We start from the raw sequence: 14,867 nt of genomic DNA, 5'->3' as shown, positions 1-14,867 counted from the left end.
CCTCGTCCCCTCTGCTCCTTTCAGTCACTACCACTGCTGCCAAGGATAACCACTATGTCTTCTCATAGCACAGATCCACTCTGCTTGTTTTTGAAGTTTCAATAATTGGAATACATACTTATTCTTTTGTGTCTTATTCAACATATTTGTTGAGATTCATCCATGTTGCTCTGTGTATCTGTAGTTTATTCTCTCTGCTGTTTAAAAAACCATTGTAAAAATCAACCATAGGGACTTCCCTGGTGACGCAGTGGTTAAGAATCTGCCTGCCAACGCAGGGGACAGGGATTGATCCCTGGTCCGGGAAGATCCCACATGCCGCGGAGCAGCTAAGCCCAAGTGCCACAACTACTGAAGCCCGCATGCCTAGAGCCCATGCTCTGCAACAAAAGAAGCCACAGCAATGAGAAGCCCACGCATCTCAACAAAGAGTAGCCTCCACTCACTGCAACTAGAGAAAGCCCACAGGCAGCAACGAAGACCCAACGCAATGCAGCCAATAAATAAATAAATAAATAACTGTAATTTATCAATTCAATAGTTGGTAAAAATTTGAATTGTTTCCAGTTTGGGGCTGCTATGAACATTCTTGTACATACCTTTTTGTGCATGCATTTCTGTTGGCTACATACCTAGGAGAGAAATTACTGGGTTATAGGATATGCTTAGCTTTAGCAGATACTATCAAGCAGTTTTCTAACTCTGTTGTCCCAATTTATATTCTCACCAACAGTGTATGAGAATTCCCTTTGCTTCATGTCCACCAACACATGATACTGTCAATCTTTTTAATTATAGACATTCTGATGGGTATCATGATGTTTTTTAAAAAAAGCTTTATTGAGATATAATTTACATACCATACAATTCACCCACTTAAAGTGTACAATTCAATGGCTTTTCATATATTCACAGAAATGTGCATCCATCACAATTTCAGAATACTTTCATTACCCTAAAAAGAAACCCACACTCCTTGGCTGTCACCCCCAACCCTCCTAAGTCAGCCTAGTCAACCGCTAACCTACTATCTGTGTCTACAGATTTGCTTTTGACATTTCACATAAACGGAATCATATAATATGTGGCCTTTCATCTGGTTGCTTTCACTTACCATGTTTTCAAGATTCATCAGATTTTGATTTAACAAAGGAACTCTCATGGATCAAATCGCACACCTGGGACATAGATTGCAGGTTTTTCCTATTTATTCATCCCCCCTTAAAAAAAACCAAAACATTGCTAATTGCTCACTTAACTGATGGTACATTTCATGGTTAACTCTCTCAGTTAATTTCATGGATATACTAGGAAGCTGTGCTACTCTGAATCAGTTTGTGAGAGCATGACTGAGGTTTATCTTTGGCTTCAGGAATGAACTGAAGATAAAGGAATGAGCCTCTATAACACTTTCCAAGCCAAAATTATTTCAGTCATGCTTTATGATAAGAAATTCTGGAGTTTTGAGTTCATTCACTGAAACAGATTAAAAAAATTTACTGAGATTGGACAAACCTGGCTTTCCCTATAGCTGACTTCTATGTAGAGGTGTGGGGATTTCCATTCAGTTGAAGACACACAGAGATGTAGGGGAGCTGTGAAGACCCACGTGCAGACAGGCAGAAACTGGAGTTCCAGATCTACAAGTCAAAGAACTCCAAGGAGAGGCATGGAAGATTCTCACTAGGAGGCTCCAGGGAAAAACAATGCTGCCAACACCGATTCTGAGCCTCTGGCCCAAAAGCCGAGATTAACTTTGTTCTAAGTCACCAAATTCGTAATTTGTTATGGCTGTCATAGGAAACTAATACACTAAGAACTCCTGATTCTGAAGCTGCACGGCCTAAGCTGGTGCTTAATAAAAACTTGTGTAGCAGTCTGTTCATAACAGACTCCTTAGGAAGGACTTGGATTTCTCCTTATTTTGTGGGAAACAGAAATGGATTGACCTTGAACTCACTTTTTCCTTTCTGTTTTGCTTCCCCAACTAAAATTTAGTAGCTTGGATTAGATAGAGGATCCAAGTTTCTTTTAGATGTTCTGGAATTACAGTAAATGCAATCTATGTTCCTCCTTAGTGATATCAAAACTGGGGCATTCTGAGCCTGAATCGCCATAGAATGTGATAATTTTTCTTGGCAAGGCTGGTCTTGTTATCGTAATGGAGTCAAGGTTATTGTCCTATGATTTAGCTGAAGTCCAGTATGAACATATCCAAAAGGAGAAGGGGAGAAAAAGAACCAACTAAAATGTACGGATACCATATTGCTTGCACTGACTACAGAATGTCTATTATTACCAGAATTATGTTGGCACTGTCAGAAATCTTCTTGGCACATGTTTGGAGAACTCATTAAAAGATAATAACTACCAATAAGGTTGGATAATATAAAACTTATTCTCATCTAAACCTGAAACTACTAGGTAGTGGGAAGAGGAAGGCTGCTTTAGAAACTCTTACGTTTACCGTTAAGGAGGGGCTGTAGGGAAGGGATTCTAACAATGAAAGTGAGGCTAAGAAGGCAGCTGGTGAACACCTTTACTGCATGTACCTGGCTCTGTACTGGCAGAGTGCTGCATGTGGGTTCTAAGTCCTTTTATTAACCAGCCACTATACTTTGGGTTCCTTCTTCCCAAGTAACTCTCTTCCTCTCTGTAGTGAGAAAACATCCATACTGACTCTGCAGCACACTGCCAAACTGTAAGGTGACATTCAGTATCCCTGGTTATCACCATGTTCACTTTTCTTCCTTCAATCTTTCTTATTCCTACACTTCCTGCCAGTTTGGGAGGCAGAGAGAGCCACATGAAAATGGTTGAGAGCATGCGCACCTAGAGCAATCTCAGTAGGAATCCGCCCCACCCTCTCAGTGTGGGTTAAAAACTTCTTACTCTCTTCAGAATGCCCAATTTTTTGACTGGCAAGTCAATCTTTTAAATAGGTATGAATCCTGAAGGTGCTATAAGCAAATGTTTGATTTGGGAATTTACTGACCAACAAGGAACTTTGTTCTTGAATGGTAGCCAGGGAAGCTCTAAGATGTCCACAGGAACGAAGTCTGCTTTTTACATATTTATGTATTGCATATAGCAACGAGTTACATTCAACTACACAAAGATAAAATACTTCTAATTATACTGTAGTACATTAAGGCATGCAATGAAAAAATTAAGACATCTCGGGATATCGAGCGTAATGTTCAATTATTTGGAAATTAGATAACCTGGCATCTACACCTGCCCTGTCTAGCATGGTAGCCACCATCCACGTGGCTATTTGTGCATCTGAAATGAAGCTAAACTGAGATGTATTGTAAATGCAACTTATATACTGGATTCAGAGACTTGGTACCAGAAAATACAAAATATCTCAATAATCTTTTATACTGACTACATATTGAAATATTTTGGGCCTGTTAGGTTGAATACATTTTTGAAAACCTTAACTCTTTTTAATTTTTAATGCAGCCACTAAAATTTAAAAATTTCTGTATATGGCTAATCACACTTCTATTAGATAACCCTGTCCATATATATAGTTCATTAGTCTGAAGCACACAAGAGACCTGAACACTTGGTAGTGATCTGACCACAACACTGACAAGAATTTTACCCTGTGGTGCAAACCAGACCTTTTGATCTATTAAAAGTTAATTGTAGCCAGTGATGTTTAACTGACACATCTGAGGATTAGTATTATCAAAGTTTAGTTAGAATAAGACTAAAAAGACTAAGGGGGAAATAAACTGGCAAAGATGAAGTCCTGATGAAGAGCAGTTTAAGGACAGCTATTTATTGTTAACAGACAATCTGTGGAGTCCAGTGGCTTTCTATGACAGCTCTCTTCCAGGTAGTGACTCAGGATCCAGGGCTGCCATCACCATGGCAGAGGAAAAGAGAGCTAGCTTTTCAATGCTCCCACATGGACTAAGCCTACCAAACCAGCTGCATGGGCCTCGCTGCTTTATTATAGACAGGGGGATGGGAGAGAGTGCACAGATACTTACTGAGCAGTATATGCCTCTGCAGTAAGACAGAACAAGTTTTGAGACATTAAAAGTCCAACACAAACACTCACTCTTTCAAGTACGCTGGAAAAATGAGGGAAACAATCAGGCTTGGTCACTTTTCTGAGTGCTTCTGTCAGGGGAGTACAGGAGCCAGTCAGAGGGTTATCCCCTTAAGCCAAAGGACTGCTTCCTGAAAGAGTGAGAAGAATTGGGATCTATTACTTAGCCTCCCCGCTTTTATTTTTTTTGGTATTTTATTTCTAGTTTCAGCATACATATAAGTAGATTGCTTTATGTTCTTTTTTTAGTCAAAGGAAAGCAATTACACAAACGTATGGAAAATAATAAGCAGAGGCTCCTCGTTCCATATAATGCTGACAAATTGGACATGAGTTACTGTAGCTAATGTGAACAAATCTGCCCAATTATCTTTTATATTCTTATTTCCTATATCTTTTGGTTGACATACATAGAAAGAAATGTAGCTACACCTATGTAACTTTACTGTTCAATAAGCTTATACCATATGTGTGCCCACACTCAAGTTGTCTTCTTGGCCTTTTTAAAGATGTTACCATATGAGTTATAATGCAAGTTGCTTTTATGTTTCTAAGTTGTTTACACAAACACCGAAACAAAATCTGAACTACTGTCTAAAAGTTAAATCTGGCTGCTAGTAGCTCAAGAATTCTATCTTCCTCTGGAATCCCCCTACACCCCTCCCTCCAAACATACACACCCCCTACCCTTCCCTCACACAGTGACACCAAACACAACTGAATGTTTTAAGTGTACATCATACATTTATTACCAACAACCCTCTCAACTCCAAAATTGGGCACAGGGATTAAAAATAAAAATTCATTGCACTACTTAGTAAAGCATTACTAGTAACTTTCATAAAAAATGTACAAACTTTGTTAAAAATTTATCAAGCCTTCAAATGATTTGGTTACAGATATTTATAATACATTTAAAACTATATGTTAACTGATACAATGGAGTATGATTTGAGGAAATGACTCAGCAAATGATTCCAAAATACACCCCTGTAAGCTTTCATAATCTGAAACAAACAGCAAAATGAGGTAACCAAATGTACCAACAGGGGGAAAACAGCTTTCTAATAAAGGCCTAAAGATATTTGTGAAAAATATTCTCGTGAGTTGGTAGATCTCATTCAAAATATTATAAGAGGCCCAAATATAAGAATCTTAACAAATTACATTTCAGAGACTGTATAAAATCTAAATATGCTTTCACATTTTCCAGATTTTGCTCAAAAAAATTCAGGACAGAAAATCCTAATGAGATCTTGATACCTGGAGGCCTTGTTTTTTGTTTTGTTCTGTTGGGGAAGAGGGGGTACTAAAAACAAACAAAGATGGTATTTCATGCACAGGAAAACAAACAAACAAAAAGAAAACAAACAAAAAACACATCAGAGTTAAGGTAGGAAACCCAAAATTGTTTTAGGAAAGAGGAAGAAGGCAACAAGCCCACATCTGCCTGCTATCTGGTGCATCACCCAAGGGGTCAACAGGTGGGGACGAAGCAACTGTTCTTTCTCTTCTGCTAGCCACAAAGTTGTTCACTGTGGCCAGTATGAGCTGGTTCAGAACACATGCATGTATGCTCCTAACATGCACTAACCACTTAATAGGCAAGTCTGCACACGTCTCTAAGAGCCCCATGTGAAGAAAAGACATTCCCAATGAGAGATCAGTCACAAGAGTGCAACAATTCAGGATTTTACCAAAATAGACCCTGCTGCCTCCTAAATTGCCAACGGCCTCTCAAAAATTTAATGGAATAGGGGTATGACAAGAATTCATCGTCAGAGGGAGGGAAGAAAGAGCTACTTTTCCTAGTCATTAGTACAATGTGCCTTGTTAATTAGGTATCTATATAAATTAGAAAAAGTGCTTTACTTGCATGCTTCAATAAAATGAATACTGAGTGTAGTAGTGTTATGTTAGATCTGTACAGATATAAACTTTTTGCAGCTATATAAAAGAGTATGTATAAGATGGGCTTTTGCCATTTTAAACATGATTTTTTTAATTAAAAAAAATAAAGATTAAACTATACGTGATTTGTAATGTAGCTGATTATTACACCAATAATTTTGGTCTTTAACACACTTTATTAATCATGAACAGGTGGGGAATATTCTAATGATTTAAAAGTAACATGTGCATTTTACCACTGTTTAGATGTATTTCTGATGCACTGACAAATACACGGGCAAACAGAAAGTATGCAAAATCCTATTTGTATGACTAGATAGAGGCAACAGTGTCTGGAAAAGGGCAAAATTGTGCTTCTGTGTGAATTTACTGAACTCTAAGCTGTGATGAGCTTATAGAGTCTTCAAGGGAAGGCAAGTAGCATGGCAGTAACAAGTAGTTAACACTGTCTGAGAAGAAAACGGACACAGAGCCAACTGAGAGCTGAGTGAAGCTGGCAGCTTCACAGTCATCACAGTCCCAACTGGAGTTATGCAGCTGGCGCTACTGCAAACAGAGCAAGGACATCAACTGCAGGAAGAGGCAGACAGTGCTGAACACACTAGAAGAATGAGAGAGGAATCCAAACATTGCTGGAAAGATGACTTTAAACAATCTGAATTATGCTCAGTGAACCTACTGAAAAAAACCCACACAGCTATGTGTTATTTTCAGATCAACTAAATGAAGGTCAATTCCTGTTTTACAGCATTATTTTTTATACAAAAATCAAATCTTCATTTATACTGCAAGTATTCTGGATATCTGTTATATTAATTTTTTTCTCATTCAAACAAAAACTAAAAAGAAAAGCAATAAAACATCAAAGCACATCAGGTCTAAGGAACTCGAGCTGTCACAGCACTTGATCCATCCTGGAAACAAGGATTTCGATGAGAAGCACATTTACTAAGGGGAGAGGAACTAGACAACTTTCAGAATCGGAGCTTGGCAGAACAGAAATAAAGTTTTCTTAAAACAATTTAGTTGCCTTTGGGAGCTTGAACAAAGAACATATCAGAAGTCAAGCTGAGTTATTAGATTTTGTTCTTGTGGAAGTAGAGGGGGTGAGACTTCATGGGACCAGTGGTATTCTTAGAAATATATTACTCAAATATCTTCAGAATAGACTACAAATCTAAACATTAAAAAAAATAAAATAAAAATCACAAGTACTTCCGGTAAGAAGCTTACTGGAAATGTAAAGGAAAAACGAGAGTATCAACATTCAAATCATTGATTGAAATGCTAATATTGCTAATTGATGATGTATGATATTGCACCTTCTTTTTGGAAACAGCAAGTTGGAGATTTAAAAATTTCTTTTTCACAACAGAATCAAAATATCAGGTTCATGGAGTGAGAATCTGTTACACTTTTTTCCTTAAGTGACCCACTTGGGACCACCAATGAAGAGAAGGTGACAGCTGCCTGAAGCAAAGGAAGAAGGCTTTTCTCATTCCATTCATTGGGAGGGAAGGGGATGGAGTATTCAATGCTTATAATTGATGCACCCTTAGCAATCAGTGTGCAACAGCAAACACAAGGGAAAAAACCAGTGTACAGTACTAGTGCTGTTTAAATAACACACCAGATTATACATTGCAGCATAATTAAAACTACACACACATTCTTGGTACATGCTGGTATATAGGATCTCATACACACATTAGCTACCATGCCCTCACACAAGTAGTTTCTTACATTCTCTCTCACACACACACAGATACATTTATCACCTACAGTCATACGCTGCATTCATTTCCACTCACAGTTTCTGAAGGCTCTATATAAGGTAGATTGCTATATCATCTGGAGCTACCACTTTTTATAAAAGCACATGCTAAAAGATCACGTCCACTGTAATCTTGCAGCAACACTCGGAATGATCACACAAAAACCAGGGAATGTTAGTGCACACACAAAATTAAGCTAAAGAAAAAGTCTTTGGAGTTCCAATCACACGGTTAGTATAACAATCCCATAATTGTGAAGACTAATTGTAAGCTTTTATAGTTGATTAAGTCACACAGTGCAAAGAAAGGTCCATTGACCCTTTTGGTAAAGGGAGGGCTGGAAGCCACACAGATTAAGTTCAATGGATCGTCCATATGTACATGTGACAAGGAACACCCAAACTAAACTTGTGCTCTTAGGCTGGTCATTCTGAATCCCGATGCACTTCTGAAGCATCAGCTCGGCAGATTGGGCAAGTACGATTTGCCTAAAACACACAAGAGAAAACTTGTTTGAATTCTGACTTATACAGTGAAACGTATTAAAAGCAAGAGAACTATTTTTACTTTCCACAGTTTTTACATCTTTGTTCCTTTAAGAAGGTACAAAGCAATCATTTAATCTTTTAAAATATACTCCACAAACCTCAAAAACAATAATGGCCTATGAATAATTTTTTAATAGGTCTGTTTCAATATATAGGCAAAACTATCCATCACCAGTTTAGACAAATTTAATAACTGGCTTAAAACTCCATCTCAACAAACGGCATTACCATTTGCTGTGTTGCTAAAATCAGAAATATAAGCAACACCTGCTCTCAAGTTCTACAAAGCATTTTTCATCAAATACTCTCATTTTTATATTATGATAACTCTCAAATCAAGTACTCCTCTTCTCATCCAACTTCTACTATTTGTTCTCCATCTGGCCCAGAACATCGTTATTCCATTTCCGAGTCTCTCAGAAATTATCTCCTCTATTCCATTCTCCAAACTGTGGCCGTGACCTTTCTAAAACACATCCTCCCACATGCTTTCAGGATCAAATCCAAACTCTCGCACACTTCACAGTGGTTTCACAATAAGCTGGCTCCTGGTTTTACCTCTGAACCTCTCTTCTCTTGCCACTCTCCCTCACACTCTAGCCATCAGCCACATGGAACCTGTGATTTTCTGGTCATTCTCTAACATGTGTCAGGGCTATGCATATACAGTAACTTTCTTTTTCTAAAGTTTAGACTCTTTGCCTTAGGATTCAGTTTGGACTAAACTGGGTACCCTTAATCTGTGCTCACACAGAGGACTGATTCTATTTTAACTCATTTGTTTTCCTCACAAACCATGACGTTATCTAAGCAATACTATCATGTCCTACTCAGAATAATCTAAAACCAACCAATCAACCAACCATAAAGTTGACTAAATTATTTTACTTCATCATCTTCTTATCCTACTGTTATAAGTAACAGAAAATACGCCCCTGCAATAATTTCACCCTGGCATACTACTAGAATTTGTGTCTCTGCCCCACCCCCACCCCTACACACAAAGGAGAAAATGGTCAGAATTATGTAAAAGCAATAGACGTTTATTTCTCATGTAAGTCTCTGACAAAGAACCTCCAGTGAGGTCCCCCTCTAAACTCTTAAAAGAAAGTTAGAACATACTGATTATCGAAGACAGAAAATCCATTTTCAGATTTTGCTCAATTACTCTCATGTTGAGGACTCTAGTTCATTTCTACTGGTCTTTTTCTCTTAATTTGTAGAAATCATAACTGAAAGCTGTGTTTTAATTTTGTCTCCTTAATCACCCTCCACCAAACCATAGACTTAACTCTACATGAAACTATGATCAGTAAGAAAGAAAATTCAATGCCATTCTTTTCAGATGACAACTTTTTACCTTAAGCCATTTGTCGACACACTTGGCATGGAACTCGTGGTTACAGGGTAAAACTCTAAGTAGCTGCCTTGACTCAAAATCACACATGCATACTACACACCTAAAATAAAGCAAAAAGATTGTTTAACCGTAATACCAAGCAGTTTCTATTTTGGTACAACTATTGAAGGCTACAAAAACACTTACCATCTCACTTATCAAAATACCATCTAAATTTTAAGAAAAAATAATCTATTAATACCTTGAAAAAAGCATGATATTAAGACATTTAGTAAGAGTGCTTTGCTTTACTGAGTGAGAGATCATCAAGAAAATTTCTGGTTTAACATCCAAACCAGCCTAAATACTGAAGAGACTATTATGTTCAACAAATGGTGTTGGAACAGCTGGATACTCAAATGCAAAAGAATGGAGTTGGACCCCTACCTCACACAATATACAAAAATTAACTAAAAAATGAAAAGCCTAAATATAAGAGCTAAAAACTATTAGACTCTCAGAAGGAAACACAGGAGTAAATCTTCATGACCTTGGAAGAGGCAATGGCTTCTTAGAGATGATATCAAAAATACAAGAAACAATAACCAAAAAAAGCAGATAAATCGAACTTTACCCATTAAAAAAAAAATTTAACTCCTACAACTTAATTAATAAAGACAACCCACTTAAAAAGTAGACAAAGAATGAGAATACACATTTCTCCAGAAAAGATATATAAATGGCCAATAAGCATAGCTAAAGAGCTCAACTTCACTAGCCACCCGGGAAATGGAAATGAAAACCTCAATGAGATAACACTTCACTCTCACTAGGATGGCTAGAATCAGGAGACAGGCAATAACAAGCACTGGCAAGGATGTGGAGAAACTGAAACTTCTGTACACTGCTGATGGGAATGTAAAATGGCGTAGCCAATTAGGACAAAAGCGATACAAGCTACAATATGACAGTCCTTGAAAACGTTACACTAAACGAAAGAAGCCAGACCCAAAAGACCCTATGTTACATAGTTCAGTTTATGTGAAATGTCCAGAATAGGTAAATCTATGCAGATAAAAGTAAATTAGTGGGGGGCTGAGCCAGGGTTTACAGGGTTGAGAATTGGGGAGTGGCTACTAATGGATGAGGGGTTTCTACTGGGGGTGATGAAAATGGTGTAAATTTGATTGTGATGATGATTGCAAAACTCTATGAATATACTAAAAACCACTAGATTGTACACTGTAAATGTGAACTGTATCTCAGTAGAGTTGCTATTAAAAAAGATATTATAATAAGCAGAATCTTTAGGTAAAACCCTCAAATTTGACAGGTATGAGACTTTTCAATCTAATATAAAACATTCTAGAGTTTGAATTAAAAACCTTAAGATTTCTAGACAACCTAAAAATCCAGAACAGCACTGTCCAATATAACTTTCTCAGGTGACAGAAATGTTCTACATCTACATCTTCCAATATAGCATCATTACCTAGTGCAACTAAAAATTTTAACTTTTAATGTTATTTAAACAGCTCCATGTGACTAGTAGCTATCTTAGAGACAGTATAGGCCTAGAGTATGAAATAGTCAATACTTATCTTTATCAAGTTATCTTTGACTTTCAAGCTTTTATTTCATAAAGGTGGAAAAGGAAATTCAACACAGAATGTCAGAAAAATGTACTTACAAAGTCTGTTCTGACTGGTGGTTGTTAGGATTGAACCGGTAAGAAGGAAGTTGTTCAATATCTGCTTTAGTCAGTCCTCGAGGCTTGGCCTCTCCCAGTCGCTCTGCTAGGTTTAACAGGGCCTACACGGGAAAGAGAGACACATCTGCATCTTTCTTTCAATTTTATGTTCCAATATATATTTTTAAAAACCTTTATTATGGAAAATTTTTAAAATACTGAAATAGAGAAAGAGTATAAAGAAATTACTTCCATATGTCCATTACCCAGGCTCAACAATTCATAGTTGATTTTATCTCACCTTTTACTTTCCACTCCTAAACCCCAGATTATTTTGAAAGAAAACTAAAACATGGTATTCTACTGGTAAAATAGTTCTGTTTGCATCTTTAAGATAGTCTGTCAACCTCAGCAATTTGGACATTTGGGGCTGGATAAAATTTTATGGGAGGTTGTTCTGTGCACTGTAGGATGTTTGGCAGTCACCCTGGCCTCTACAAAAATATCTCCAGATGTTGCTAAATATCCTCTAAGGGATAAAACTGTCCCCAGATTGAGAACCACCACCACTATAAAAACTAAAACACTTTTTAAAAGAATATAACCACAGTAACACATTCACACCCCCAGGATTAGTAATTCCTTAACATCAAACATCTGTTTCAATTATTTTCAACACATTTTTTAAAATAGTTTGTTCAAATTAGGATACAAATAAATCCATATTATTACTGCTTGTTGTCTCAAGTATTTTTTTTTTACTCTTATGTTTGTTAAAGAAACCAGGTCAATGGCCTGTAGAAATTCTCACAGTGTGAATTTTGCTGACTGAACCTCCCTACCCCTGACTCGTGTGGTTTAATAAAATTCTTTGTCCCCTGTACTTCCTATAAATTGGAAGATTTTACTATTTCCATGAGGAGGCTCAGCATGTCTAGTTGTTACATTAGCACTGATGGAACAGTACCTAGATCGATTAATTCATTAAAGACAGCAAAATGGTAACATTCTATCACTCTTTCTTCATTAGAGGAAATAATTCTATATTGATCAACTGCTTCATATCAAACTGTACTCAACAGTATAACTTACATAAAACAGGTGGATAAGACCAATGAGTTTATTTTTTCTTTTATTTTTTGAAGTACCACTTATAAACTCATGGACTTTAACAAAGTTGATGTGTTTCAACACACTGCAGCTATTATGCTTGATTTTACATTAGTACCTCCTTTCTCCTAGTTTTCAATGGCTTTAATTGCTCATTTGCTTTATCTGACAATCAGGCAGCCATGTGCACGCTGCTTTCCCTCTTTTTTTTTTTTTTTTTTTTTTTAAAGGCTACTACAGGGGACTTCCCTGGTGGCGCAGTAGTTGGGAGTCCGCCTGCCAAAGCAGGGGACACGGGTTGGATCCCTGCTACGGGAGGATCCACATGCCACGGAGCAACTAAGCCCATGGGCCACAACAACTACTGAGCCCACGTGCCACAACTACTGAAGCCCATGAGCCTAGAGCCTGTGCTCCATAACAAGAGAAGCCACCACAATGAGAAACCTGCTCTCGGCAACTAGAGAAAGCCTGCACATAGCAATGAGGACCCGACACAGCCAATAGATAACTAAATTAAAAAAAAAAAAAAGAGAATAGGTAACAAAGAAATAATGATGGACAATGAGAGGAACAGATTTAATTTCCCATAATCTCAATAATCAGTGCTGTGATAACTATTCTAACATGACGCTGCTGCTACACTGCTTTCGGTGCAGCTCTATTTGGAGAATTAGGTCATCTAAATAAATTGCTCCCCCTTTCCCATGCATGCCCCTAAGTTTTCTAAATGCTAGAATAGATGGTAATTGGTTAAATTTAATTGATGCTGATTACAATTAGCTATAAAATTTATGATATAGGCAATACATCTTTTATACTTCTATTTTATATTCTATAGGACACTTAGGTCAACTAATACAATTTATAACAATTATTTTAAGGCCTTATTCGATGGAGAATGTAATGATAATTGAGCCCTCAACAAATCTACATGATCTGAAGGCAGAACATGATTAGCATGTATGGTTTTATAAGACCTATGGGAGCAAAAAGGAGGGAGAAACTCATGTAGACCTGGGAATGGACTAGAAATGCCTTTCATAAAGGCGGCAGGTTTTTAGCTGGGTCTTGAAAGACGGCCATGTGCAGGAAGGGGGAAAAGTTCTTAAGCAGAAGAATCAAGGGGAGTGAAGGCACTGAAGCAAGGATGTACAGGGCAGACTCAAAAAATGGTGAGTACTCCAGACTAGGGAATGTTGTAGTTGTGTCCACAATGAGATAGCACCAGAAAAAGCAAGTAAGACTTTACTGACTGGATTAAAGTATGACTTTGCAGAAGATTAAACACAGTCAACCCAAACTACAATTTAGAAAGGGACTCCTGGGGACTTCCCTGGCAGTCCAGTTGTTAAGACTCCACAAAAAAAACCCAACAACAACAAAAAACAAAAACAAAAACAAAGACTCCACTCTTCCAATGCAGGTGGCGTGGGTTTGATTCCTGGTGGGGGAACTAAGATCCTGCTGCCGCGTGGCGAGGCCAAAAGAAAATAAGAAATAAATAAAAAATTAAAAATAAATAAATAAATTAGTTAAAAAGGGGGGACTCCAAGGCCAAACACAAAATATTTTTCTTATACTAGGATGGTATCACTGTTTTGTACCACTGATATAAGATCTGTTTAATAAAGAGCTGTCCTTTTCAGCAATGTGACCTATGACTTAATTTTTAGTACAAAATGCCTAAAGGATAACCAACTCCTTTGCTTATTACAAAACTACATAAACAGTGTAGAAACAGGAAATTATTATAGCCCCTTTCTCAAGATATCTGGGAATGGAATCCAAAGGACACTGCAGGATCAGTGGATATGCAGAGAAGTGACATAACAGCATTTTCAAAACTACAAAAGAATATAGCATTTGGCCTGATCTCTTCCACATGCACTGGAGAGGGAAAAAAAAAAAAAAGGTGCTTTAGGACTGTTTGTGTGTCTTTCCTCCTTGTTCCCATGTTCAATTCACCTAAAAAAACAAACAACGAAAAAACCTTGTTCCAGTATTCATATTGTATAGAGACTGAGTGAGGCTGGAGAAAGCAGCAGACAGCTGGCAGTCACATAGTCACTCACACTCAACATTTCCAAAACCATCTGTGCCTTCCGTAAACTGTCCGTCCTACTCCTAACCTCAAATAATATAACAATGTCAACATCATCTAAGTTAAATGGTGTCTTCTACTTGTCCCGTCATCTTTGAGTCTGCCTTCTGCACAAGCATACTGCAGTCCTTTTGCAGAGCATCTTCTCTTGCATCCCCCCCACTCACAACCCTGACACTACCACAAACTATTCAATGACCAGAGCCTATTGATTCTAGTGTTAAAATGTCTTTCAAGATATACTCTTTTCTATTTGCAGTTCCCACAGGTCAGAACTTGCATGGTTTTATAATTTATTATCTGACCTGTTAAATAGGTTTC

General features: G+C 37.5%; 1 protein-coding gene across 14 annotated transcripts in view; it reads right to left on the bottom strand.

Annotated features, from left to right (window-relative positions):
- Positions 1–14,867, bottom strand: part of RNF38 (ring finger protein 38) — a 168,713-nt gene that overhangs the window by 35,597 nt on the left and 118,249 nt on the right. For 11 of the 14 annotated variants that reach the window (XM_057722220.1, XM_057722226.1, XM_057722222.1 and 8 more), the window contains 3 exons: positions 11,333–11,454; positions 9,664–9,763; positions 8,007–8,243 (listed from right to left, as the gene is read on the bottom strand). In XM_057722220.1, the coding sequence (XP_057578203.1) occupies positions 8,181–8,243; positions 9,664–9,763; positions 11,333–11,454 (285 nt within the window). In that variant the 3' untranslated portion in view covers positions 8,007–8,180. Of the gene's footprint in view, positions 1–599; positions 633–8,006; positions 8,244–9,663; positions 9,764–11,332; positions 11,455–14,867 lie in introns of those variants that run through there. The other 3 variants (XR_009051375.1, XM_057722212.1, XM_057722211.1) reach the window with 1 other exon arrangement.

This window comes from Hippopotamus amphibius, chromosome 2, assembly GCF_030028045.1.
Source record: "Hippopotamus amphibius kiboko isolate mHipAmp2 chromosome 2, mHipAmp2.hap2, whole genome shotgun sequence".
Taxonomy (NCBI): domain Eukaryota; kingdom Metazoa; phylum Chordata; class Mammalia; order Artiodactyla; family Hippopotamidae; genus Hippopotamus; species Hippopotamus amphibius.
This window is presented reverse-complemented; position numbering and strand designations above follow the sequence as displayed.